This window comes from Sus scrofa, chromosome 12 (assembly GCF_054392235.1).
Source record: "Sus scrofa isolate SSC_HxYL_T2T_F1_AM1 chromosome 12, Sscrofa_HxYL_maternal_Yorkshire_Landrace_v2.0, whole genome shotgun sequence".
In the NCBI taxonomy this organism is placed as follows: Eukaryota; Metazoa; Chordata; class Mammalia; order Artiodactyla; family Suidae; genus Sus; species Sus scrofa.
Genome location: NC_139394.1, coordinates 810354 through 838341, shown reverse-complemented (window position 1 = coordinate 838341; position 27988 = coordinate 810354). Strand labels below are relative to the sequence as shown.

At 63.8% G+C, this 27988-nt stretch overlaps 1 protein-coding gene across 2 annotated transcripts; it reads right to left on the bottom strand.

The window, feature by feature from the left end:
- Positions 1-402: 402 nt before the first annotated feature.
- CSNK1D (casein kinase 1 delta) lies at positions 403-27850 on the bottom strand. Of its 2 annotated transcripts, XM_021066360.2 has the most exons (10): positions 27719-27850; positions 18973-19083; positions 9122-9270; positions 8481-8709; positions 8124-8294; positions 7215-7363; positions 5619-5790; positions 4967-5106; positions 2814-2877; positions 403-1913 (listed from the first exon to the last, which is right to left on the bottom strand). In XM_021066360.2, the coding sequence occupies exons 1-9, from the start codon at positions 27792-27794 to the stop codon at positions 2845-2847; spliced, it is 1230 nt and encodes a 409-aa protein (XP_020922019.1). In that variant the 5' UTR covers positions 27795-27850; the 3' UTR covers positions 403-1913; positions 2814-2844. The 2 variants fall into 2 exon arrangements, with proteins under 2 accessions (XP_020922019.1, XP_020922017.1); XM_021066358.2 differs by lacking the exon at positions 2814-2877.
- Between the last annotated feature and the right edge of the window lie 138 nt (positions 27851-27988).

The following is a 27988-nucleotide window of genomic DNA, read 5'->3' as shown; positions in this document are numbered from 1 at the left end:
CAGTGCAGCGGACGGACGGATCGTGCTGGCTGATAGGAAGGGCCAGCGCCAGGGTGCGGGGTGGGCAGGGCGCTGCCCTGACTGGAACAGCAGCTGCCAGGCCTGAGCCCCTGGGTCCCAGCAGGGCCCCCTTGGGAGCTGCCTCCTGGGAGCTACGTGCACCCCTGCGGGCAGCAGGAAGACAGCTGGGTGCCAGCGCGCAGTTGTCTCCCCACAGGTATCCCCAGGGGGCGGGGCCGTGCCATGTCCACAGTGTCACTCCACCTGCCCCCCCATCAGCTGCCAAAAGACAGCGACAGCTTCAGAGGAGAAACACGACGCCCGGCCTCAGAAAGCTAGTCTCGCGTCAGGGACGGACACCGAGCCTGGAACTGATGAGGTAAATAACGAGCAGACGGCAGGTCAGGGAGCAGAGGTGGAAGTGGTCACGAGTTTATTATTTACACGGAGGGTGGACACGGGTACAGTGATCCAACAGAAGCGCAGCGCAGGGACCGGCCGCCGGCACACAGGCGATGCAGACGTTGCAGCCGCGGCGCGGGGCGAGGGCCGCAGCTGCCAATGCCTCCCCGGGAAGGCAGGCGCCCTCTGCGCAAGGTACTGGGCAGCTCGCGCTGACCCTCCTGGGTCTCAGCCCACGCGGCCGAGTGCCCGCGCCCCAACACACGGAGCAGCCGGCTCGGGATTCGGAAAGACGCAAACGGCTGTGCTCCGGGCCGGCCACTCGGCAGTCAGGGTGTCCCAGGACACGGACGCCTTTCAGGCCCCTGGCTGCCCAGGCCCCCACCCCCGTCCAGACCCTCGCCCTGCTGGGTGGTCAGGCTGTCAAGAGTCCCCTGCTTCGCGGCACTTCAGAGCCGATCCCCCTGGATGCGCCGGCCTGCCTGGGCCTGGGCAAAGCTGGCATCCGGGGCGGACGCCACAGCCCTTGGCCATTCATCCGGATGCTAACACGGACGGAAGACCAGTCTGCGCTATTAACGCCGACAGTCTGTTTAGAGAACCTCCCAGACGCAAAGGCGCGGAGGCACCCGCCACTGAAACAAGCACCCCGCCCCCAGGAGGGCCCCACGTCTCCAGGCTCAGCTTCCTCCTCGCCGTGGCTGCTCAATCGGGAGGCACCTGCTGCGCCCGCGCTGTTGCCGGCACTGTCCAATCGCTCTGACGACTCGAGTGCCCAGCGGGTCCACTGTGAGCAGGCGCTTCAGTCCACGGGGATGGCAGGGAGGGTCAGGGAGGTCACGAGACACAGGCACACACGGACACACACGTTACTTACACACGCGTATACACGTGCCAGGCTCCCAAGCGGCCCGCACAAGACAGCACGAGACACAGACCGGGAGGCCCCGTGGGCTCCTCCGCGCCCGGCCTGCCCTCCCAGACTCCACGCCAGCGTCTGCTTCGGATTTCTTTACAGACAGCAAAACAGACAGGAAAGAAACAATAAAAAGACAGGTTTCTTTACACAGATTTAAGCCAATAATTTTTAGCAAAATGATACAAAACTGTCTTAGCCGAGTAGAAGGTCGGTGGTTACGGCAGACTCGGCAGGGGCACGGGCGCGCCGCCACCCGAGGGACCGGACCAAGAGGCTCTTGGATGGGAGTCTGATTCTCTCTGCGCTCGTCTCTCTTCTTCCCAGCCCCGCTGCCACCGAGCTCGCGGGGCCTCGGCGCAGCCCCTGGCGATGGCAGCGCGTGCAGTCTGTCCGGTTGGGTTTGTGTTTGTTTCCCCGTGGGCGTCGCTGGGTGGGTGGCCTGGAGAGCTCCCGGTGGTAACGGTTCGGTTCTAGACCGGGGCGTGTCACTATAACAGAGTAGGTCGGCCATGCATGTCTGCCCTCAGCCAAAGGAGCGCTCTCACCGGTGCACGGCGGACTGGAGACCGCTGGCAGCCACCCGACCGGCAATCTGTCGGAGCCAAAGCACAGGAGAAGGTCAGCATGAGGCCTGAGGGACGCAGCCGGTCAGGCTTGGACACACCACCAGGGACAGTGCCCTGGCACAGGGGACAGACACCGCCTGGCCCCTCTGCACGCGCACCCCCAGCCGCTCCGGAAGGTCCCTCTGAGGCCAGGACACGTGCAGCAGAGAAAGTGACAGAAGACGGGGAGGGAAGGAGAGCCATGCAGGCGAGGAAGCCCGGCGGCGTGGGGCCGAGAGCCGGTCATCAGACCAGGGCCCGAGCGGAGAAGGGACGCTTGCTCCCAGCCGCTTCCTGGAAAGGAGCCTGCTGCTCTGAACACAGGACCCAGGCCCTGGTGGCCCTGGGACTCCGGCGGGCAAGACCTACGAGCACTCCCCACCGAGACGCCCCCAGAGAGCAGCGCCCAGCAGACAGAGCCAGGAGGAGCCACAAGAGTCGCTGCCGAGAGGAGCAGCGTGGACGCCCAGCCATGCACCGACGGCAGGGAGCAGGCGGCTGTGGCTGATGGGTTAATGCAAACGAGCGCGTGGACGAGGTGCTGGGCAGAGACCGAGCTCGCAAAGAAAAGCAAACGAGGACGACAGAGGTCAACGCTAAGGAAGAGAGATGACAAAGCCGGGACAGCCGAGACCAGGAGTGTCTCCCGCAGCGAGAGCGCAGGGGCCCCCCTCCCCCTGCGGCCCTCTGCCAGCACGACGGGACGCACGTCCACACCAGCCTTCGGGGCCACGGGAGCCGCCACCGGGCTCCCGCGCCCCACGCCGGTGCCAAGGGCCAGCGGACAGCTGCCCCGGAATCCGCCTGAGGAGAAGACCTGGGCCAGGGGCCTCGCCCGCTGGCGGCTCCTGGCATGCAAGCCCCCCACCCGGCCTGCGCACACTCACCCAGCGCTGCCTTCCGACGGGAGCCGTGCAGCTACTTGCCGTGGTGTTCGAAAGGAATGCTATTCTGAGGTGGGGGGAAAAGACAGCTGTTGGGGAGGGTTCGCGGCGGGACCAGCACGGAGGCCCCTCCTCCTTCCTCCTGCACCAGCGCTGCCTGCGCGAACCAGGCCCCCGGCCGGGCCTCTCCCCGCGGAGCGGCCTCTCAAGAGTGGTCCCTGGACCTGCCGACACGGAGCCCGCCCCCAGGGCTCAGGCTGTAAGAGGACGGGACCCTCGACGGCGGCCCCTCCATCGGCTCTCACACCCACGGCTCCCCGAGGCCCAGGCGCGCGAGGGCTGGACGCGGGGAAGAAGACCGGGCTCCGGGCCTCGGGGGGGCGGGGGAGGCAGGGATTCGCACAAGTCAGTCCGCACGAGTGACTGGCACCAGGAGCCGGGATCGTGTCCCTCGACAGCACTGGACGGAGGGGGCACTTCTCAGAGAAACGCCACCGCCAGGCTCGTCCGCCAGCAGCCCTCCGCCGTCTCCGCGGCACTCCAGCCACGACCAGGGACACAGGCCAACGTCCCCCCGCCCCCAGCTGAGATCAGCAGGCCTCCTCCCTAAGGGGCAGAGGCGGCTAGGGAAGTGGCCACCCCAGCCCACTGCGACCCTGCACCCCTGTGTCACCACCCCTGCTCCGCTCGCATCTCTGGGGGAAGAAGCCAGACCGAGCCTGGAACAGCCCTGATCACGGAGGCCCTTGGCGGCCAGGAACGGCGCCTGCCAGCAAGAGTGCCAAGGGATAGAGCCGTCCTGGATGGAGGGGACTGGGGCTGTGCCCTCAACGCAGAGGTCCTAAGGAGACCCCGGGGGGAAGAGGGACAAAGTGGAGGCGCCCCATCCTCAGAGCCACGGCACACGTCTTGGTAGGAAAGCAGAGAGAGAACAGAGAGCAGAGGCAGGCCCTCACGGGGAGACTGGGCAGCAAAGCCCAAGGAGCCGGCGGCAGAGGTGGTCGCAGACCCGAGGCGCCGGCGCCCCTGAACCCCTGGCGCTTCCTGATCCTTCCTTGTGTTAAAGCCAAAGCGAGGCCTGCCCTCCTTCGTCCCAGCCGAGGCGCTCTGGGCCCGTGCCAGGCCACTGAGGCGTGCATTCCAGGGCTCGTGGGAACACACCCGGAGGCCCTTTCTGTGTCCCGAGGGAGGCAGGATGGCTGGGGGCCGGGAGCCGCATGGGGCCGATCTCGAACCCCTGACCAGAGCCTCTGTGCCCCATGATTCCGACCAGCTGCGTCTCCAGCCAGAGAGAAGCTTAATGGGCGAACAGCAGCCCGTTTCCAGTAGAAGTGCCAGCAAGCGACAGGTGCCCTGTTTACTTCACGCAGTTAAGAAAACGTGGTCGGGGCACCTCCTCTGCTGGGCACACCCCGCCCTTTGCCTGGCCAGCCGGCGCTGCAGAACCAGGCTCTGGGCACTTCGCACAGGCCCTGTGCCTCCAGATCAACACGCTCAACCCGCCAAATTCACCGACAAGCTACCCCCAGCAGACAGCATGGGGTGACCCCGGCCCCACGGGACACTGGCTGAAGCAGAGAAGAGGCCCACCTGGACCATTCTTCACCCTGCCCGCCTCCTGCCACCCACGCGCAGAAGACCTGCCAGCACGCAGGCGAGGAGTGGCGCTGCTGGGCAGGGACAGCGAGCAGAGCGAGTGGGCACAGGGCGTGGCTAGAGAAGACATGGCGCCGGGCGCCTAGGACGCCCTACAGTGACTGCCGGCGGGCGACAAGGGCTCTCCGCGGGGGTGGAGCGCCCGGCTGACAAGAGCGAGGACAGAGGCTCGAAGGCTGGGCCAGGCGCGCTGCAACACCAGGCGCCCACAGGCTGGGGGCGTCCGCCCAGGGAAGACGGCGCAAGAGAAGAGGCGCCAGCGGGCGTCCCAGCACAGCCAGGGCGCAGCCTGGCCCCAGAGCTCGTCCCTGGGGCCCTCAACCGAGGGCCCCACGGCAGCGAGGGACACGAGGTCCCCGGCAGTTCAGACGCTCCGAAGAGGGAGAACGAGAAGGATGGAAAGCAGGAAGCCTCCGAGGCCGTCGCCCACTGCGGGGGCCGCAGGACCGGCGCGCAACGCGGCTGCAGAGCGCAGGGCCCGGTGGCGGCCGGGCGCGTACCTGTGAGGTGGACATGCGGGAGGTATCTTGCCGGCCCGTGAGGTCGGACGAGGAGATGTTGACGGGGGCCCCGCGGTGCAGCCGCATACTCACTTTCCGCTCTCTTTCCATGCCGGACACGGGCCGAGGAGAGGTGTTCGCTGGAGGAGAGGGAGACAGGGCAGCGTGAGGCCTCAGGACGCGGCCCCACACTCCGCGAGGGCCTCTCCTCGGGAGCCGTGTCTCACGAGGACCCGCGGCCACGGCTGCGCCGGCGTCGGGCTGGGAGCGCTGTTGCACCCGGACTCTGGGCCGGCCCTGCGTCGGGGCCCTGGCAGCACCCAGCTGACTCCTGGGAGCCAGGCGTCCAGCGGGAGGGCGGCCGAGGCGACGGGCGAGGAAGAGAACGGAGGGGTAGGTGGTGGGGAGGACTCAAGTCTCGAGACGAGCGAGACGACAACGCGGAGCTCCCGGGGGGGGACGCAGCCCTTCAGGAGGCCAGCACCCGCCAACAGACACTACCAGCCGCCCGGGCACCTCGGGATAACAACCGACGGGGATGGGGACCTACAAGGTCACACGCTGGCGCGGCCGGAGCAACCGACACGCGAGCCGGAGGGCCGGCCGCCGGCAAAGCGGGTGGCGGCGCGTGCTGGGGCGCCAGGACACTCACCCGTGTGTGAGGTAGGGGTGAGGGGGGTGGGAGGGGCCGCCTCCTGGGTCCCCCTCAGCCGGCCTGAGGCCGTGGAGGGGAGGCCGCGGGTGGCTGGGTTGCGGGAGTGTCTCAGCCGCTCCTCTCGGTCCCGGCGCTCCCGCTCGGCGTCGTCGGCTGCCCGGCTGGCTCCCTGCGAGGAAAGAGGGCGAGACCAGGACTGAACTGGGCTCGGCGATTCTCAGCCACTGCTCCAGCGACGCCGGGCATGGGGGTCCGTGGGCCGGGGCAGCCGTCGCCAGCCACGCAGCAGCCCAGCGGTCCCCCCCGGAACCTGGCGGCCCGGCCCGCCGGTGCGCAGAGAAAGCCCCAGCCGCCGCCTCCTCAAAGCCGGGACCGGCGGCGCCCAGCGGCCCTGCCCTGTGGGACGGGAGCCAGCCTGGGTCAGAGGTGGCCCAGCCCCGCGACAGTCGGGGCCCGCGAAGCCGGAGGGAGAGGCAGCACTTGGTCGGCTGAGGGCTCCAGCCAAAGCCCCGAGCCCAGAGCCCCAGGCGAAGGTCACGGCGGCGCGTAGGTGACGAGGCGGCCGGGCTGCTCCCGGAACAGTGAAGTGTAACCGGAAGCCTGGGGGCACCTGAGGAAGTGCGGTGCTGGCACCCGTCCTAGTCAAGGGCACTCCCGCCGGCCCTCGCAGCCCCCGGCTCCCGAGCCGCCCCTGGCGCAGCCACGCCCTTCCGTCCAAACCGCACAGGCAGCTCTCTGGGCACAACAGGGACCAGCGGTGCCAACACGGTGCAGACGGCAGGTCCGAAATCATCTTCCGGAGAACAGACCGTGGCAGAGCGGCTCTGGCAGGAGGTCCAGCGCGGTGGCAACTCCGGGCCACCCACACCCCCCTCCCCCGGGGCTGTCCCGACGGCCACCCTGACAGAGGGGCCTGGCTCCCAGGGGACACGGACCAGGCCTGGCGCTGGCCCCACTGCAGGAGGCTGCAGCCACCTCCACCTGATCCCGGGGTGAGCACTGCACACCTGAGGCCCCGGGAAGGGGCTGCCTGCCCTGCGCTGGGGCCTCAAGGGGAGGTTCTGTCCCCATCAGGTTCCGTCACCCCAGAAACGTGCCTGCTTGGGCTTGAAGCGCAGAACCAAAAACTTAGAACCAACTTTGAATGAAACACTGGAACGCCGGCAGTGCTTCCCGAAGACTGATCGAGTGCATTCGACAGACTCAGCGACAGGAGGCCTGTCTCAGAGCAACACCAAAGCGCCAGCCTGCTCGGCTCCTGCTCACGCAGCCAGGCTCCCGCCTCGGGAACACATGGCGCCCCTCGGAGGCCGCGCAGGGGAGGAGGCAGGTCCTCACCCCAGGGGGGCAGCCACGCCCCAGTGACCCGGCCACCCAGGCCACCGGCTGCACACCCCAGGATGGACGACGACGACGACAGTGACCTCAGGGGGCAGGCCTGCACCACAGACACCCCCGTGGCCCTGGCTGTCCTGGAAGGGCCTTCTTGGTCTCGGAGGCCCTCGCGCTCCCCACATCAGCGACGCCACCCGAAGCCCGCCCTGTGGCGTCCGAGGAGGGAGGGGAAGGCTCGGTGGCGGGTGGCACACTTACAAACTTGAGCATGTTCCAGTCAAAGACGTAGTCGTAGGAGAAGCCCTGGCGGTGGAACAGGTTCCTGAAGAGCTGCCTCAGGTACGAGTAGTCAGGCTTGTCATCAAAGCGCAGGGAACGGCAGAAGTTCAGGTACGTGGCGAACTCGGCTGCAAAACACGGGAAACTCAGGGTAACCAGCTGTGGCCCGACCGAGGGCCGCACGGCGTCTGTCAGCAGGACCCCTGAGCAGGCCTGCCACGTGCCGGACGTGAAACGCGGGCACACACTGAGCAAAGAGGCTGAGAAAACAGTGCCGCGGAGCCTAGGCTTCATTGGGGGAACCTTCCCCAGGGGGCGCCCGACGAAAACGAAGGGCCCCGGGAGGCACGGCTTAGGAAGACAGGGGAGCCTTCTTCTAGGGACAGAGGCCACCTGCCCCTGTCCCGCCCCAGCGCAGGGGTGTGGGCAGGGCCTCGGCCCGTCCCTGGGACACTCACGGGGGTGTGAGCGGGACCCCGCCCCCCAGCCTCGGGCCCCGCCCCCCGTCCCTGGGACACTCACGGTGTGGGCGGCCCCGCCCCCCAGCCTCGGGCCCCGCCCCCCGTCCCTGGGACACTCACGGGGTGTGGGCGGGGCCCCGCCCCCCAGCCTCGGGCCCCGCCCCCCGTCCCTGGGACACTCACGGGGGTGTGAGCGGGACCCCGCCCCCCAGCCTCGGGCCCCGCCCCCCGTCCCTGGGACACTCACGGAGTGTGGGCGGCCCCGCCCCCCAGCCTCGGGCCCCGCCCCCCGTCCCTGGGACACTCACGGGGGTGTGGGGGGACCCCGCCCCCCAGCCTCGGCCCCCGTCCCTGGGACACTCACGGGGTGTGGGCGGGGCCCCGCCCCCCAGCCTCGGGCCCCGCCCCCCGTCCCCGGGACACTCACAGGGGTAGCCTTTGCAGAGCACCTCGATGGGCGTGGACATCTTCTTCTCGCTGATGCGCTCGTACTTCTGGCGCTTGGTGGCCGCCTTCAGGCCCTGCCAGGGCAGCGAGCCCAGGTTGAAGTACATGAGCACGTAGCCCAGAGATTCCAGGTCGTCCCTCCGAGATTGTTCTGGGAAGAGGGCCGAGGGTCAGGGCGGCACGCAGGCCTGCGCGGCACAGGCCGCCCCTGCTGTGCTGCCGGGAGGCGCTCTCAGCCCGGACGGCAAGGGCGGCAACAGCGTCGCGGGGGCCGCCAGGGAGCCAGCCCGCGCCCGCCCCGCCCCAGCCGGGAAGGGCCCGGGCCTGGAGGCCTCACCGATGCCGAGGTGCGTGTTGATGGAGGCGTAGCGCGCGGTGCCGGTGAGGTTCTTGTTCTCGCGGTAGGGGATGTGCTGGTGGGTGCGGGCGTCCCGGTACTTCTTGGCCAGCCCGAAGTCGATGATGTACACCAGGTTGCCCTTCTTGCCCAGCCCCATGAGGAAGTTGTCCGGCTTCACGTCCCGGTGGATGAAGTTCTTCGAGTGGATGTACTCGATGCGGCTGATCTGCGGGGAGGGGGGGAGCCAGGTCAAAGCCCAGGGGGCCCCACAGGAGACCGGTGCCCACACTCCGCAGCCCTCGGCGTCAGAAAGGGGCACAAAGGAAGCACCCACGTGGTGCAGGTTGTAGCTGCAGCTTGGGCGCTGTTCCTGGCCCAGGAACTTCCCTATGCTGCAGGCACAGCCAAAAAAAACCCCCCAGCATCCTACACCAATTTAAAAACGTGTGGGGGCACCGAGCCGATCCCTCCGGCCCCGTCCTGGGCTCTCACAGGGGGGCAGCCGCAGCCTGACGTGACAGCTGTGCTGTGGACACAAAGCCCTGGAGGGCCCCGAGCCCTTCCTGCCCTCCCCGTGCGCTCGCAGGCCCTGCACTGTTGAGCCAGACCCAGCGTGTGACCTGAGAAGGCGCTCTCACCATCTGGTCAGCGAGCAGCAGGACGGTCTTGAGGCTGAACTTCCTGGAGCAGAAGTTGAAGAGGTCCTCCAGGCTGGGCCCCAGCAGCTCCATGACCATGACGTTGTAGTCGCCCTCGGCCCCACACCACCGGATGGTGGGGATGCCCACTGCAAGAGAGCCAGCGTCAGCCCGCCCCCACCACCCTGGGGCACTGCGCTGGCACCAGTGACCAACTGCACCAGCCCCTCGATGAGGAGTGGGGGAGGGGCTGGGCTCCCCCCACACCAGCACCCGGCTTCCCGGAGCCAACATCCTAGAGCAGCCTGGTGCACCTGTCACAACTAAGGCACGCATGTGGTGCTGTCATTAGCAACACACTCTCTGGGTCCCCTCAGTTCCAACCTCACGCCCTCCTGCTGCTCCAGGACCCCGGACCCCTGGACCCCCGTCGCCTGGGGCTCCTCCCGGCTGGGAGGGTCTCAGCCTTTCCTGGGGTGAAGGGCCCGGCAGTTTGGAGGAGGGCTGGGCAGGGGCTCGCAGATGGCCCTGTGCTGGTGTCCGTCTTCTCCCCGTCGTTAGTCTGGGCATGTGGGTTCGGGGGAAAGTGCCCTTCCCATCACGTCGCATCAGGGCCCGGGCTCTCAAGGCCACTCATGGCCATGGACGTGCCCTGGGCCCCCCGGTGGTCCTCCTGCTCTCTGGGGGGAGGTCACCAGGCACGGCCCACACGGAAGGGGTCTGTGCCCTCCCGGAGCAGAGCACCGACATGCGGGTCTCGGGAGTTCTCTTCTCCCCGTTTAGGCGCTCAGTGTCTCCCATCCGTGCGGCCCGCTCTCCAACAACGTCCTGGACCCTGCTGCACAGCATGTCCCAGCCTTGGCTGCTCCTTAGCGGCCCCTCGTGGCAGGCGCTGCCCGTTCTGAGCACTGCCTTACCTTCCGATACTGTAAGACGCTAATAGTTTTAGTTCTGATACCAATGGGACAAACGCTTCCTTTTGTTTTTCATTTTTGGGCTTTTTTTTTCCGGGCCACACCTGTGGCATATCAAAGTTCCCAGGCCAGGGGTCCAATCAGAACCGCAGCTGCCGGCCTACAACACCGCTCGCAGCGATGGCGGACCCTTTAACTCACTGAGTGTGAGGCCAGGGATCAAACCCGCAGCCTCATGGGTACCAGTCGGGTTCATAGCCCACGGAGCCGCAATGGGAACGCCTGTTATTTTTAAATTAAGTACTTTAACAACACACTTCAGCAGTTCCCTGGCTTTGCAGTTAAGGATTCAGCTGTGGCACGGGTTCCATCCCTGGTCTGGAAACTTCCACATGCCAAAGGTGCGGCCAAAAAATGAAATAGTTTTAAAAACATACCTTTGACACATGACACAGGCATACACACGATGCAAGGAAGTCTGTGGCACCCTAGTGAACACAGACGGGGTCCGCTTTCACCTCCCACCCCCTGGACGAGGGCCACGAGGGACTGCGCCCTTCCCCGGCTTTGATGATGTGTACGCGCCACACGCACCTGCTCGGCGAGCACAGCACAGGCCCGGTTTCTCATAATTAAACAGGATGCAGAGGACATTCTCACGCGTGTCCACTGGTCAAAGGTCCCACGCGTGAGTCCCTGTTCTTACCTAGTTCTCCCAGGTTTGTACCGAGAAACACAGGGCACAAATCGTCTGACTACACAAGATAACGTCACACTGCTTTTGAAAACAACCCCGTTCACAGCCGGTCAGAAGTGAACAGGTTCCAGCTCAGGCAGGATCTCATCAGAGCTCTTAACTTCCACCAGCCGGGTGGGTGGGTGTGAAACGGTTCTCACCGAACTCCCAGTTTGCATCTTTTTTCATTATTTACTGGCTGTATGTCTCCTCTTCTCCAAAACGTCTAGTCATATCTTTTGATGATTTTTTTCTATCACAGGGTCTTTTATTTATAGCAGTTCTTTTATAAATTCTGGATACTCAACTATTATCATTTTTATGAAAGGCAAATAAATACCTTCTCTCTGTTAATGGATGTTTTTTACTTTCTTTGGGTCTTGTGATGAACAGAGACGCTACTTTTTTTTTTTTTTTTTTTTTTTTGTCTTTTACAGCCTCACCGGTGGCATGTGGAGGTTCCCAGGCTAGGGGTTGAATCGGAGCTGTAGCCACCGGCCTACGCCCCAGCCACAGTAACGTGGGATCCAAGCCACATCTGCGACCGACACCACAGCTCACAGCAACCCTGGATCCCTAACCCACTGAGCGAGGCCAGGGATCGACCCCACGTCCTCATGGACGCTGGTCGGGTTTGTTCACCACCGAGACACAATGAGAACTCCGAGATGCTAGGTTTCAACGAAGACGAACGTGCTGATCTTTTCTTTCTTGCTTTTGGGGGCCGCACCCCGGCACATGGAGGTTCCCAGGCTAGGGGTCACATCGGAGCTGTAGCCGCCGGCCTCCACCGCAGCCACAGCAACGCGGGATCCCTAACCCACTGAGCGAGGCCAGGGATGGAATCCACAACCTCATGGCTCCTCGCCGGACTCCTTTCCGCTGCGCCACGACGGGAGCTCCAAGGTCTCGGCCCGCTCCTTTACTGCTCTTTGGTGTCTTACGTGAGAGCCCATCCTGACTCTCCGTCCAGCCAAGATGGACAAAGGGACCCAACTTAGGTTCACACACAATAACCAGGAGAAGACACGAGTCGACACGACCGTGGGCATCGAGCGACACCACCACGGAGACGCGACACGCCAGTCCTGCCTGAGCGAGCAGAGGGGCAAACCGGGCAGCTCCAACCCATCACAGAGCTGAGGACGTGGAACCTCAGTGCTGCGCCCAAAGAACACCAGATACGCCAGGAAGCGGCCAACAGGACCCACGCGGAGAAGACCCGTGAAGACAGACTCAGGTGTCAGAGGCAGCAGAGGAGGAAGCTACCATAAACAACAGCTGTGTCCCGCGTGAGACGAAGTGGAAGATGCACACCTCAGCTCCCAGAGACGAGACTGCACTGTCCAGGAGGATGTGATTAACAGCAGGTCAGACACTGCGGGGCAAGAGACGCCTAACTTGAAGGCACAGCGACAGAAGCCACTGCAAAAGCCAACAAGCGCTCAGAGCTACAGGACAGCCTCAGGACCCTGCCACCTGAAACTGGAGCCCCACGGAGAGGGGAGGAGGGAACCGAGAGCACACGGAGGGGAAGCCGAGGGAGACACAGACGCCAGCCCAGAACGGGACACTCCAACTGCTCGCAGCTAGGGACAAAGAGACCACCCTGGAAGCAGCCAGAGAAAGGGCACCGTGGAGGAAGACCTTCCCAGCGCTGGGCACAGAACTGGCCATCCGCAAAAACACCTCGGAGCTAAGATCCAACAGTCACAGACCGAGGAGGTGACCAGTCAATCCCCAGCAGGCCCGCCCTGTGACCCCTGCTACGGGACTCCACGCCTACACAAAGGGATGAGGCCGGGGGAGTAGCAACCCAAGTACATAAAGACAACTGACATTTAAAAGATGCGACGGCGTCCACAAAAATGATGCCGCAGTAAACCCAAACGCGGGTGGGTTTCTCCCCGCAGACAGGGCTCTGTGGGAAAGGCACCCCACATGCACTCGGGGGTGGGTGGTGACACATCAAAGACAACCACCCCGAGTCGGCTCAGGCAGGGCGAAGGAATTCAACAAAGGGGCTCAGCACAAAAGTCATCCTGAAACCCAAGGGAAAACTTCATCGACCCAAAGTAAGCCGAGAAAAGGGGAAACGCAAAGCCGAGACCAGATGAGAGGACAACTGACAGCAAAGCGAACCCTGTCGCATAGAAGTTTCGGGACTACTTGCTCTAATTCTGTGAAAAAGGCCAAGCATGAAGTTGAAAGGGACCGAACTAAGGGGGCACCACTCTGCCGCGCTGTCCAGCGCTGCCGGGAAACGGGGCGTCCTGGGGGAGTGGGCAGAATCGCGAAGCCCTCGAGACCCCTTTCCACGAGAAAGTGCGGCACCAGGAGGCCCTGTTCCGCAGAACCAAGGCCCTGGGCTTCAGGCCACACGCCCTTTACTAAGGAAGGTGCTGTGTGGCTATGAGTGGGCAGCAGGCACAGGCAACGACAAGGCCACCGCTTGGTGAACAACAAAGGCCACTATCAGCACCGGCACGTCCCTCCAGGGCCCAGTGCGGCTGCTTACGGAAGAGCAGTTCTGCACAACGTCTCTGAAGGCGCCCCCGCGCTCTACAGCCGAGTCCGCCGAGTCCGCAGCCGGAGCCTCCGCAGAGCTCGGCTGCTCAGTGGTCTCCAGCAGCGTCAGTCCGTAGGCGGCCTGGGTAGTGCGGCCGCGTCAACGGCAGTTCTTCCAACCCAGGGCCTGGGGGGTCTTTCCATTTCTTTCCATCATCTACAAGTTCCTCTGCTGGTATCTTACGGTTCTCCGCATGTCACTCTCCCGCCTCCTTGGGCAGGTGTACCCCGAGGTATTTCAGACTCTCCCGGGCACTTCGCTGTGAGTGTAAATGTCCGTCGACCTTGCCCGCTGCGGCCCTGCGGCCCCGTCCACCCGTCCCGGCAGGCGGCCTGGGGCCTCCAGGGTTTCTCCCACAGGCCGCCTCACGGCACCTGCAGATCAGGACGACTTCACCTCCTCCTCGCCAGTCGGGCTCCTTTATTTCCTCTCCTCATCCGACCGCTCTGGCGAGGACGGCCATCAGCGCTGAAAGGGTGAGGTCGCCCCCGTGTCACACCCCTCACCGCTCTGAGGCTCTAACTGACCCAAGCGTGGCCGAAAGACGCTGCCCCCGGCTCGCGCCCCCCTCTGGACTCCCGCCCACTGGCCTGGGAGCACTTGTGTCCCTTCCACGTGACTTGCCAGCTCTTCCTGCCCCACCTGGCACCTGGGCCCCTCGTGGTGGCAAGTGACACTAGAAGCCATGACCAGGGTGCCGGGTCGTCACCAGCCCAGGCGTTGTGTGTGGGCGTGTGGCATCCATGCCATCGTCGACTCGGCCCTTCTCAGCCTGCTCTGTGGGAAGAGGCCTGCTGGCCTTGGCCGGAGCCCCGGAGCGCTGGGAGGCGGCATCTTGCCGCGGTGCCCTGACCACGAACAGAACGGCTGCCGTTGACCAGTCTTTGTCAGCGTCCTCCAACGAAGCTTAAAATTTTCCATATACAGGTCACACCTATACCCCACGGATTCTTCCGCTGCTGTAAACAGTATTTTAAGAACGACGCGCTGGCCTCTGGACTTCTCCGGCCAGCAGAGCCGCCGGCACCCGAGGCCACGCCTGGCCTCCAAGCGGATGTCTGAGCCCCAGGGTCAGACGCACGCGGAGAGCGTCCAGAGCTTCACGGAGGACGAGGCAGCAGAGCTGACCTTTTGGAAGGCGGCCAAGGGCCTGGAAGCTCTCTAGCCACCGACCTTGGCGGGTGTTCTGTGTCAGGAGTACAGAGATGGACGGAGACAGGCCAGAGGCGGCTGTGGGCAGGTGTAGACCTGCGTGCCAAGGAACCCACTTTTTCCCCGGCCTACCCCAGAAGCGCCCCCTCTGCCAGGGCTTCACCCCACAGTGAGCCGGCCTCCTTTCAGGAGCAGGAGCTCACACCCCTGCCCTACCAGGACTGAGCCACAGGGGGTGGAGGAAGTGGAAAAAGCTGGGGTGCCAGGCGCCGACCCTGCTCGTGCCAGTGCCTGAGGGCGTGGGGGACAGCCCTCCCGCATCCGCTTGTTTCCTGGCGTCTCCACCCCAAACCCCAGCTTTGGAAAGAGGCCGGGCGTTTTCCTAAAAGGAAAAGCTACACGCTAACGACAGAAGACCAGGCGCAGGGCCAGGCAAAGTGCTCTCTCGGGGGGCCCTCAGGGCCGCGCTGGTCTCCTCCAGACCCACTGGCGGGGCGGGGTGCCGGGCTGAGGCGAAGGGAGGCAGGCCAACAGCTACAGCCCTGCGGCAGCACAGGCCTACTGCTCCCTGGGGTCCCTTTTCGGGGTGCTAACGGCACTAGCCCTCTGCAAACGACCCATCTGCGCGTTTCAATCCCTTTCTTGACAGAAACTCGTCTGGGTACCTCAGTCTCAGGCCAGCGGCGGTGGCGGTGGCTCCCGGAAAGCACGGCAGGCACCAACTCTGGGGTTTTGACACCGAGGAGGACAATTTTTTGGAGAGCAGAGTCTACCGCACCATCTCACTCTGCCGATTAGAGCTGGCTCGTCTGCCCTCCTGAAACCCTCCAACTCCACCGTTCCACTGGAGGCCAGGTTTTGACTCTGTTGCCCTCCAGCTGAGCGCCTCCTACCAGAAGGCAGGAATGAGCACGATCAGGAAACGTGGCTCGGACGGGGCAGGGGAGGCCAGGCGGGGAAGGCTGTCTCCGCGCTGGAAGCCTTCCTGCACCTCCCCCGGCAGGCGTGTGTCCCTCCCTGGCCCTTCACCAGGGTCCTGTGCCCCCACCCTGAGCTACCGGGTGGCCACGGGAAGCAAGAACCCAGATCCTTAAGGCTTAACGAGGCGTGGCTCTCTCCCCTCGGCGTCCTGAGACCAGAGGCGAGGGCTCCTCCGTAGCACCTGGTGCCAGCGTCCTGCCCATGGCAGCAGTGGCCAGTGTGGCGGCTGAAGGACAAAGGGTTTGGTTCGCCTGCTGGACTCACTGCACCTGAAGGCGGCAGACGTGCTGACACCGGGTTCTGCCGCCCCACCGTTTGCGAGGGCTGCGCGGGACCCCGTGAGCACTGGCTGCAGAGGAGGTGAGGCGCAGCCGCTCTCGGTGCAGCGTGTGGGTCTTTCCCCAAGTTCTTCCAGGGTTTCCACTGTTTGCAAACTCCCTACTGTACTGAAAGAAAAGCAGCCAGACATCAGTCCCAGCATCGCCAGATCTGAGCCTCATCTGCGACCGACACCACAGCTCACGACAACGGCGGATTCTTAACCCACTGAGCAAGGCCAGGGATTGAACCTGTGTCCCCACGGATGCCAGTCAGGTCTGTTGCCTGCTGAGCCATGATGGGAACTCTGTCTCCACAACCCTTAGGTGGCCTGCGCCAAAAAACGGAAGCAGCTAGAAACACTCCGTTCCTTGCTGCCAGCCTCCTGAGCCAAGACCATTCCTGGACGTGATTCGTGACACTCAGGCTGCTCAAACCTACTTAACCTCTGATCCCAGGGAGAGAAGCAGGGGCCCCGGCAGAAAGTGGGGTCGGGACCGAGAAGAAGCCGATGGACGGGGGTCTCCTAGTCACGAGCACGAGCACGAGCACGAGCACTCCGACTTCTTCGCTCTCCCATCCTCGCTCTTGAAAACAACCCCGTGAAAACGCCGTCTGGCCTGGCTGGGACACCGCCGGCCACGCTGGAGAGGGGGCAACGGCGAGGCTGAAGAGGATGCGGATCCAACAGGAGCCCCAATGCCGCGCAGGCGGGAGGGTAAACGAGCGCCCCCTTGGAACGCACCCCTGCTCCCCAAAGCCCCGGTGCCACCCTGCAGGCCGCTCCAGCAAACACAGGGGCACTCTCGGGTTCTGCACCTGCAGACGTGGGCTCGGGGTCATCCAGGTCCCATCTTTAAGAGCAAAGTGCTGAGCGCCAACCTCGGCTCCCAGCCCAGGGAGCACGGTAACAGCAACGAAAACCATCAAAGCACAGCTGCGTCACCGCAGACCCACCTCAGGAGCACAGCGAGTCAAAAAGGAAGGTCGCAGAACGCACCCAGCAAGACCGTACTGTGTCTATTTGGAAGCGGGGGGACTGGGGGGGCGAGTGGCAGGGGCTGGCCACCGCCCGCCCGCTCTGACGGCCTGTCACAGCAGCTCCTTCCTTCCAGCCACTGGCCGCACCTACACGCCCGGCCAGGCGCTCTGCTCGCAGCACTCCGGCCAGAGGACGAGGACGCTGGGTCACCTGCTTCGTCCTACGTGGACTCTCTGCAAACCACGTGCCACAGCCCCAGGCAGCACACGGCCAGGAAGCCACACGCAAGAACGGGCTGCTACCCATACAGACGGCCGCCCTGTGACCTGAGACAACTGGAAGGACACGCGGGGCCAGGGGTTAGAGAAGCAGCGGCCGGGATGCGGCCCTGCTCCCAGGCACGGGTCTTGCCAGCCGCGGACGCCAGCTGCCCCTGGCCCGCGGCCCCGGCACAGGAAATGGTCACCCCGCCTGCTGCCACTTGCCACCTCTTCCCTCATCGGGGCCAAGGGCACCACACACACCTGGGGGCAGGGGGGACAGCGCCCGCCTGGACAGGCCTCCACCTGACTTGTGGGAGGTTTCAATGCAAACATGGGGACTCGGCATGAACGCGAGTAGTTTTTCACGAAGTGTCTGCCGATTCAACCTGAGAACCACGTAAACAGCACGGCTGGAGGGACACCTTGTGCTGTGTCAGCAGAGAAAGGCTGGCTTCGGGGAGCACGTCATCGGGTTGTGAAAGACAGACTTCCGGCAGGGTGAGCGCGACAACAATCTAAAGACAAGGGAGGCAGGTCGCCGGTGGCGTTCCGCGCTCCGTGTCACCGCCCTTGAAGCCCCACGCCACGCATGTTCTTAGGTGCCATCGAGGCTTCCAAATAAAAAGACGGCAAGCGTCTGGGCCCCACCGTGGGAGCGGACCAGGCACACGAGTGAGAGATGTGACAGCGGCGCCGCCGGCCCTCGCCCGCCCTCCCCCGGCCCGGACTCCGACGCCAGGCCTCCGCGGCCTCGCGGAAATGCTGCTCCTCGGAGCACAACGTCCAGCCTCGGGCTCCTCCCCACCCCGAGGGCCGCAGCCCACGTCACCGCTTCCGCCGACAGCTGCGCAGAGAAGCCCGCCGAGGGCCGACACACCCGTGGGGTCCTCCACCGACCTCTCCCGGGCACGAGGGGAGCCAAAGAGTCGCCTCCCCACAGGCCGCCCGAGAGCCCGCAGCCTCTTCTGGCCCCGGGGACTCGGGACAGGAGGCGCAGGACGAGGCCGCTGCGGTGCGCGGCGCCCCCGCAGGACCGCGCTGCTCTAGGACGAGCCGCGGCTGGAGAGACACCCTGTGCGGTGACAACAGAGAAAGGCTGGCTTCAGGGAGCAGCACGCATTCACCCCCTTCGCAGAGCAAAGATGTCAAGACGTGGCTTCGCCAGTCCCCTCCTCCCCGACAGAAGGGCCACAGGGCCCGTGCAGCCAAGCTTTCCCCTGGCAAAGCGCCAAGAGCCCTCCCACCCCACGCCCGCCAGGAAGGCACCACGGGGGCTTCTGATGGACGCGCTGCCAAAGAGGAAGCAGCACGGCCCGCCTCCGCACAGCAAGCCCTGACCCCGGAGAAGGCCCGAGACACCCCGGGCCACGCCCTGGCCTCCTGAGCTCCTTGAGGAGTGGCCCGGGCACACCCTTCAAAACGCTACAGCATCCCCAGGACTCTGAGACCCCCAGCAAGACCCCCTCCTGCTCCGCCAGCCAAACAACCAAAGTTGAGAGAAGGCTAGCACCCTGACCTCAGGCTGGGCACCCTCCGCCTTCAGGCACCCTCGGGCCCCAAGGCGGGTTCCTGGGGCGGGGGCAGTAACTGAGCTGGACAGGGTGGCTGAGGCCGTGCCCCTCGCTCAGGAGAGTCTGCAGGGTCTGGCCCAAAGCCGAGGGCGTGACAGAGGTGGCCCAGGAGAACCAGTGACGTCCTCCAGGTCAGCGTCCTCGCAGGCCGTGTCCAAAGACAGTCACGTAACAAAAAACCAAGCAAGGGGATGTTTATGAGAAAAGCACGAAACGACGTTTTGAGGACGGAGGGTCCGCGGACTCAGGCAGAGTCTGAAGAAGCCATGGGACGGGCTCAGGGTGTGAACGGTTCCCCGCCCCACACAAAGCAGCTCACGACACCCGTACTGCCCTGGCCTTCGCTGCCACCAGGCGAGCCGTACCTCCTCCCTGCATCATCTTGTAGATTTTGCTCTCGATGTGGAGCTGAGGGTGCTTAGTTTTGACACATTCAAGCTTGATGGCAACTTCTTCTCCCGCAGCAATGTCCGTACCTTGGCAAAGAAAGAAAATCACAGGCATTAGCCATCTGGAGTCCCCCACCCAACCCAAGTCATCCCACACGGGAGAGACGAAGGCTGCAGGGTGACAGGCGCACCCCACTCTCTGCTGTCAGATGTGGTCAGGACAGGTATGTCCCTGTGGGAAAATACCCTACTTTTCACCTTTTTTTTTTTTTTTTTTTGCTTTTTTTAGGGCCACACTCACGGCACATGGAGGTTCCCAGACTAGGGGCTGAGTCGGAGCTACAGCTGCCGGCCGACACCACAGCCACAGCAACGTGGGATCCGAGCCGTGTCTGTGACCTACACCACAGCTCACGGCAATGCCAGATCCTTAACCCACTGAGCAAGGCCAGGGAGCGAACCTGAATCTCCATGGGTCCCAGTCAGGTTCACTGGCGCCGTGCCATGACGGGAGCTCAGCCACCCTCTTCTTGACTACAGTAAGGGCCAGCACACGTGACACCCGCCACCCTCCAGGCATCAGTGGAGGCCCAAAGCTGCGCTGCAGGACCTTCCTCCAGAAGCCGAGGGAAAAGCAGCCTCGGCGCTCAGCCCGCTCCCCCTTGCTTTCCTCGCCAGCTCCTCCGAGTACATGCACTTTAATCCCTCCCGCTAGCAGTGCTGTGTGTGAAGGAATTAACGCTCTGATCAGCAACCAGACGGAAGCCGAGACACGGCCTGCTCAGGGAGACCCGTGCTGCGGGGCAAAGCAACCCCGCCGGTCCTGGGCGACTCAGTTTCTCTTGCCACCTGTCTTCGGTGGGGAGACCTGCAGTCTGCGTCCTGAGGGACTTGTGGGGTGAGTGGGTGATGGTGACAAAGCACTCGGAGACTCCTGGACAAAAGGCAGAGAGAACTCGGCAGGCATTAGAGCAACAAGACCTGCAGGAGAGCTGTCAGCTGAGTCACAAACCCAGTAAGTGCCGAGGAAGGACAGGGAGGCATTCTCCCCTCGTCTGCTCAGCTCGCTGACGATATGTGACCACTCCTAGCCCACCTGGATCCCAAACTGGTCCCCGATGCTGGGGTTCCGGGGGGGTAGGCACCACCTGGTCACTGCCAGTGACCATGCTTGACTGAAGAACTCCCACCACCATTCCACAGAGACTCCTGGGCACTCAGAAGAAAGACAGGTAATACATTTTGTTCTTCCTGCCTGAGGTTGGGACAGTCTATCAAGAGAAACGACTTCATCATAAAGTGTACCGTGCAGATGAAAAATGAACGCAGAGTTCCTGTGAGGACTGGAGCCCTGCACTGAACTCGGAAGCCCAGGAGGAACGGCTGACTCATCTCACGAGTTACATCAGCAACTCCCCGCCCCCCAGGGCAGGAGCAGTGAAGCCTCTGCTGAGAGCACTCCTGCTCCTCCAACTTCGCTGGCACTGTCACCCTTGCTAGGAGGCAGGTCCTCAATGACAAGACAGCCTGGGCCCGCACAGGCTACCTACAGAACTAGCATCTCTGAGAAGGCTAAGAACGCGTCTAGCTCCACCATACTGCAGCGGACAAAGCTAAGGTTTGGAAGTAACCCTGCAATACTGACAGTCTTGGGGACAAATGACCACAGGCAACTCTGGAACAATATGAATTCTATCCTCCCGCAGGACCACACCAGCAACAGGGCCAGCCTCCCACAGGACCACACCAGCAACACGGCCAGCCTCCTCCAGGACCACACCAGCAACAGGGCCAGCCTCCTGCAGGACCACACCAGCAACAGGGCCAGCCTCCTCCAGGATCACACCAGCAACACGGCCAGCCTCCCACAGGATCACACCAGCAACACGGCCAGCCTCCTCCAGGACCACACCAGCAACAGGGCCAGCCTCCTCCAGGACCACACCAGCAACACGGCCAGCCTCCCGCAGGACCACACCAGCAACACGGCCAGCCTCCCACAGGACCACACCAGCAACACGGCCAGCCTCCTCCAGGACCACACCAGCAACAGGGCCAGCCTCCCGCAGGATCACACCAGCAACACCGCCAGCCTCCTCCAGGACCACACCAGCAACAGGGCCAGCCTCCTCCAGGACCACACCAGCAACACGGCCAGCCTCCCGCAGGACCACACCAGCAACAGGGCCAGCCTCCTCCAGGACCACACCAGCAACACGGCCAGCCTCCCACAGGACCACACCAGCAACAGGGCCAGCCTCCCACAGGATCACACCAGCAACACGGCCAGCCTCCTCCAGGATCACACCAGCAACACGGCCAGCCTCCTCCAGGACCACACCAGCAACACGGCCAGCCTCCCACAGGATCACACCAGCAACAGGGCCAGCCTCCTCCAGGACCACACCAGCAACAGGGCCAGCCTCCTCCAGGATCACACCAGCAACAGGGCCAGCCTCCTCCAGGACCACACCAGCAACAGGGCCAGCCTCCCCCAGGACCACACCAGCAACACGGCCAGCCTCCTCCAGGACCACACCAGCAACACGGCCAGCCTCCTCCAGGACCACACCAGCAACAGGGCCAGCCTCCCACAGGATCACACCAGCAACACGGCCAGCCTCCTCCAGGACCACACCAGCAACACCGCCAGCCTCCTCCAGGACCACACCAGCAACAGGGCCAGCCTCCCACAGGATCACACCAGCAACAGGGCCAGCCTCCTCCAGGACCACACCAGCAACACCGCCAGCCTCCTGCAGGACCACACCAGCAACAGGGCCAGCCTCCTCCAGGACCACACCAGCAACACGGCCAGCCTCCTCCAGGACCACACCAGCAACACAGCCAGCCTCCTCCAGGACCACACCAGCAACACGGCCAGCCTCCTCCAGGACCACACCAGCAACAGGGCCAGCTTCCTGCAGGATCACACCAGCAACAGGGCCAGCCTCCTGCAGGATCACACCAGCAACACGGCCAGCCTCCCACAGGACCACACCAGCAACAGGGCCAGCCTCCCACAGGATCACACCAGCAACACGGCCAGCCTCCCACAGGACCACACCAGCAACAGGGCCAGCCTCCTCCAGGACCACACCAGCAACAGGGCCAGCCTCCTCCAGGACCACACCAGCAACAGGGCCAGCCTCCTCCAGGACCACACCAGCAACACGGCCAGCCTCCTCCAGGACCACACCAGCAACAGGGCCAGCCTCCCGCAGGATCACACCAGCAACACCGCCAGCCTCCTCCAGGACCACACCAGCAACAGGGCCAGCCTCCTCCAGGACCACACCAGCAACAGGGCCAGCCTCCCACAGGATCACACCAGCAACACGGCCAGCCTCCCACAGGACCACACCAGCAACAGGGCCAGCCTCCCACAGGATCACACCAGCAACACGGCCAGCCTCCTCCAGGACCACACCAGCAACACGGCCAGCCTCCTCCAGGACCACACCAGCAACACGGCCAGCCTCCTCCAGGATCACACCAGCAACAGGGCCAGCCTCCTCCAGGACCACACCAGCAACACGGCCAGCCTCCCACAGGACCACACCAGCAACAGGGCCAGCCTCCCACAGGATCACACCAGCAACACGGCCAGCCTCCTCCAGGATCACACCAGCAACACGGCCAGCCTCCTCCAGGACCACACCAGCAACACGGCCAGCCTCCCACAGGATCACACCAGCAACAGGGCCAGCCTCCTCCAGGACCACACCAGCAACAGGGCCAGCCTCCTCCAGGATCACACCAGCAACAGGGCCAGCCTCCTCCAGGACCACACCAGCAACAGGGCCAGCCTCCTCCAGGACCACACCAGCAACAGGGCCAGCCTCCTCCAGGACCACACCAGCAACAGGGCCAGCCTCCTCCAGGACCACACCAGCAACACGGCCAGCCTCCTCCAGGATCACACCAGCAACAGGGCCAGCCTCCTCCAGGACCACACCAGCAACAGGGCCAGCCTCCCACAGGATCACACCAGCAACAGGGCCAGCCTCCTCCAGGACCACACCAGCAACACGGCCAGCCTCCTCCAGGACCACACCAGCAACACGGCCAGCCTCCTCCAGGACCACACCAGCAACAGGGCCAGCCTCCTCCAGGATCACACCAGCAACAGGGCCAGCCTCCTCCAGGATCACACCAGCAACAGGGCCAGCCTCCTCCAGGATCACACCAGCAACAGGGCCAGCCTCCTCCAGGACCACACCAGCAACAGGGCCAGCCTCCTCCAGGACCACACCAGCAACAGGGCCAGCCTCCTCCAGGATCACACCAGCAACAGGGCCAGCCTCCTCCAGGATCACACCAGCAACAGGGCCAGCCTCCTCCAGGACCACACCAGCAACAGGGCCAGCCTCCTCCAGGACCACACCAGCAACAGGGCCAGCCTCCCCCAGGACCACACCAGCAACACGGCCAGCCTCCTCCAGGACCACACCAGCAACACGGCCAGCCTCCTCCAGGATCACACCAGCAACACGGCCAGCCTCCCACAGGATCACACCAGCAACACGGCCAGCCTCCTCCAGGACCACACCAGCAACACCGCCAGCCTCCTCCAGGACCACACCAGCAACACGGCCAGCCTCCTCCAGGATCACACCAGCAACAGGGCCAGCCTCCTCCAGGACCACACCAGCAACAGGGCCAGCCTCCTCCAGGACCACACCAGCAACAGGGCCAGCCTCCCACAGGATCACACCAGCAACACGGCCAGCCTCCTCCAGGACCACACCAGCAACAGGGCCAGCCTCCTCCAGGACCACACCAGCAACACGGCCAGCCTCCTCCAGGATCACACCAGCAACAGGGCCAGCCTCCTCCAGGACCACACCAGCAACAGGGCCAGCCTCCTCCAGGACCACACCAGCAACAGGGCCAGCCTCCCGCAGGACCACACCAGCAACAGGGCCAGCCTCCTCCAGGATCACACCAGCAACAGGGCCAGCCTCCTCCAGGACCACACCAGCAACACCGCCAGCCTCCTCCAGGACCACACCAGCAACACGGCCAGCCTCCCCCAGGACCACACCAGCAACAGGGCCAGCCTCCCGCAGGACCACACCAGCAACAGGGCCAGCCTCCCACAGGACCACACCAGCAACAGGGTCAGCCTCCCGCAGGATCACACCAGCAACAGGGTCAGCCTCCCGCAGGATCACACCAGCAACACCGCCAGCCTCTTCCAGGACCACAGATGTGAAGGTTGCCCTGAGTCTGATGACTCAGAGAGGAGGTGGACAAGGGTTCCCTGCCAAACAGACTCAAGGGCAGCACAACACTAAAGGCTGCCTTTTTTGAGAGGTCTTCCCCCACTGGGTGAAGCAGCAGAGCTTCAAGTTCTGTGCCTCCCATGCAAACCAAACATCAGAGACCACTAAGCAAAACTGAGGTCCACCAGTCCCCAGCCCTGCAGTCCTGTCCCAGCTCCCTTGGCTGAAAGCAGCCCATATGCTCCACTGGTTGCGCTGCCCCATGTCTACTCCTCAAGCCGCCACCAGCCCACATGGGGACACACAGAGGACAGCCAGGAAGCACCCAGGAGCTGACAGCAACGTGACACTGCGACAAGACTTTATTTTACAAAAGTGCCGGTCTGTAACATCAGAAATTACAAAACCCAGTCCTTCACCACAGGTAACTTTTAGAAGTACTTCTACATGGGGAACAAAAATCCCCAAGACACCACGAAGCTCTGGAGGCCAGATTCGGAGCATGTCACATTGACTCACGGGGCGTGTTTATCTCGCAACAACCTCAGCTCTGCCGTGCAGCTCCAGTGCCAGTCACACAGGAGTCCTCCTCACTAAGCAGAGACGTCCGGCTACGTCAGACACAGGCTAAGGCTGGTCCTAGGAAGACAAAATTCCATCTCTCAAGCTGCGCAAAGGCAGATGGTAAATTACCTGAACTTAACCCCCAGCAGGACCCTGTCCTGGGACAGAAAGGTAACTCCCACGGACGCCTGTCTTATCGCGAAGAAACAGGGAGAGGCCTCTGAACAGCAGGGCAAAGGTCATTCTCGCAGGGCAACCACTGACGAGACAGCTGACAGAGTCTGGTGACTTCTCACCAGAAACCACCCTGAGAACACAGACAGAAAACGACGAAAGCTCAAGCTGAGCATGCAGGCAGCTAACTGCTCTCCTCTTCTGACAGCCAGCCGGCCAGCACTTCAGAAGCCCTACTACGTGCCAGACATCCAGCTAGGTCCACTGCAGAGAAGCACCGTCAGCGAGTACTAAGCTTTCCTTCCTTCCCAACAGGCACCTGTGTCCGTGATGAAGCCACAGACACAGTCCGGCTGGGTAACATCTGGACAGGAGAGGCCATCCCCAGTGAACTGATGGAGCGAAAGGCGCGAGCCCAAGTGCCAAGAACTGGTAGGAAGGAAACCTCCATCCCGCCAATCGTGACGGGGGGCGGGGGGAGAACAGTTCCCTAAGAATAGGGGCTCACGTGTTTGGGAAGGACTGGAACAAGCTGGCAGGGCACAGTGCCGCTTGCCCACGTCAGCACAGCAGGCCGCTGAGAAGGGAGGGCAACACTGGGCTTTCTGGGTCCAGGAGGCACTTGGCAAGCTGAACAAGCTTTCTTTCCTCCCACCTCAAATACCTGAAAGCACCAGAAAGTCTCAGGTGGAAATTCAGGACCCCAAACCCCAGGCCTAAAGACAAGGTGAACCTACCTGGAGGAGTCAGGAGCCTTCTGACACTAGGGCGAAGGGACAGTACTAGGCGTGGTTTTAACTGTCACGCCAGGATACGGAGAACATACTGATTTTTAAGATGAGGACCCAATTCCTTACCTAATTAGTCTCCTAACAAACAGAAAACACCCGTGATATAGACAACTCACTCCATCACGTGGTCTTCGTGGCGGATCTGCCCTCTTCCACCCTTAACCACAGTATATGTGAGCTTCCTCAGACCCGCCTTCCCGCTACATCTTAATCTAACAAGACCACTTTGCGGCTCTTCTGTGGGGTCGCAGGCAGCCTGAAGGGACCACCATATGGGACAAGAGCCAACGGTGACAGAAAATAAATCAGTTGTGCGAACGCCACACAAGTCAGTCAAAGTCTACTCCAATAGGTGGGCCTCACGGCGCGCCTGACGGGGGTTCCCGAGCCTCAGGTCCGGCCCTCTTAGAGTCAAGGTGGAGGAGACTGAGGACAGACCCCTCTGAGGCCGGCAAGCCCGATCTGTATCAAGCACCACCGGTGCGTCCATCACAAGGTGAGGCCCGGAGGACACAGCTGGGGACAGGCCTTCGGTGTCTCCCACGAAGCTCCCATATTGGTGAATGTCTTGGTCACAACATTCCTCCACTTGAGCGTCCAAAAGCAGCTTCGGAAAGCAGCCGTCTGGCAAAGTCTCAGAAAGGAGAACAAAAAGCTTCAAAATATCTTTTTCTTATCTGTGGAAAGGCGGCTAATGGATCGGTTCTGGAGTACAGCTCCTAGATCCTAGGTTAAAACTTTTGCCAAAATCTATTGTTCTATAAATAAGGCAAACAGCTTGCATTTACCCAGCGCTTCGCCTCCAAAACCCTGCTGAGAAGGCAGCTCCCGACGACTGGACATAAATATTTAAGTAGTAAAATGCAAGTGTCTCTGAAGTGTATCCTACTTGGAGAGCAGCGCACATGCTGGAGGGACAGGTACCCTGTGGGGTAAGGGTACCAAAAGCAGTTCCCAACTCCCTCAGTGGGGGCTCCTCTTACACACCAGCCCACCGAGGTCGCGCACCCGCTCCAGGTAACGAGAGCCCAGGATGGGGCGGGGAGCTCGCACACTTGGGACCATCTGAAAGGCATAACCAGGAGCATCAGGGACCCTCGGCGACAAGCGCAGCAGCCGAACGGAAGCCCCGGGGCGGGCTGCGCCACCGGCGCATGTTTACCCCGAACTTGCGCAACGACAGTCCCGCCGCACAGCAGGCGTGCCGGGCTGGGCAGCCCCGACGCGGGGGTGGCAGCGAGTGGCCCACAGTTCCTCCGAGGAATGCCGCTGAGTTCTGTTTAAACTTCCAACTTTAAGATCCAAGCCCACCCTCTAGCACACGGGTGTATCCGAGCCTTCTTGCGCTGGAGACCTCAAACAATCCGGGACATTCTAACCCCAGGTTTTCCCGTCTACCCCGAGAACTTTCGCAGCAAAGGACAAGCTCCGGGTAGCGCTGCGCCACTCGACCTGCCTCTACTTCAGCCCACGCCTAAACGCTGACTTCGTCCTGGGTCGCCTGAGCGTCGTTCTGGTTGACGGCCAGGGACAGAGGCTGCAACTTGGAGGCGCAACACGTACCCCACCACCGCCCGACGGGCCCCCCGCGCGGCCCCGCGCTGCACCTGCGCTCCGCGGCCGGAGGGGCTGGGCACCGCCAGGGGCAGCGCGCAAGCCTCGCCTCGTCTCGTGCCCGGCCGCAGCGCGCAGGACGCGGGCCCGCACGCCCGCCGACCGCTTTGTCGCCTGCGGGGTCGCCGGCCGTCCCGGAGGCCGCGGGCAGGCTGGGGCGGCTGCCCCGGGGCGCGGGTCGGGGGGGCCGCAGGCTCCCGCCCGGGGAGCTGAGCGGCGCGAGCCGTGAGGGCCCCGGGGCGAGTCAGGGGTCCGGCCGCCGGGGGCGGGGTCGCCGGGGCGGCGGCCGGAGCGGAGCCCGGCGGCCGGGCGCCGGTTTGGGGGCCGCGCCCGGGGGGAGGGGCGCCTCACCGAGATAGATGTCTCCGAAGGACCCGCTGCCGATCTTCCGGCCCAGCCGGTACCTGTTCCCCACTCTGAGCTCCATGGCGGCGGCGGCCCGGCTCGCTCCTGCCCTCCCGGCCGCTTCCTGGGTCTGAGCTCGGGGAGGCGGCGCCGCTGCTGCCGCTACTGCGGGTCCGGCTGCCGGCTCCGCCCCCCTCACGGCCCCGCTTTCACCATCGCTTTCCGGCCGCCCTGCCGCTCCCAGCGCCTCAATACGGGGCGGATGGGACAGTCCGG

Bases quoted from the DNA above. Each gene is read 5' to 3' on its own strand.
- CSNK1D (XM_021066358.2), bottom strand. From the start codon at position 27,794: ATGGAGCTCAGAGTGGGGAACAGGTACCGGCTGGGCCGGAAGATCGGC. The intron at 9,271-18,972 runs GTACGGCTCGCC...GCTCTCTTGCAG, and splicing joins CAAGATGATGCAGGGAGGAG to TGGGCATCCCCACCATCCGG. The intron at 8,710-9,121 runs GTGAGAGCGCCT...CCCTCCCCGCAG, and splicing joins TGCTGCTCGCTGACCAGATG to ATCAGCCGCATCGAGTACAT.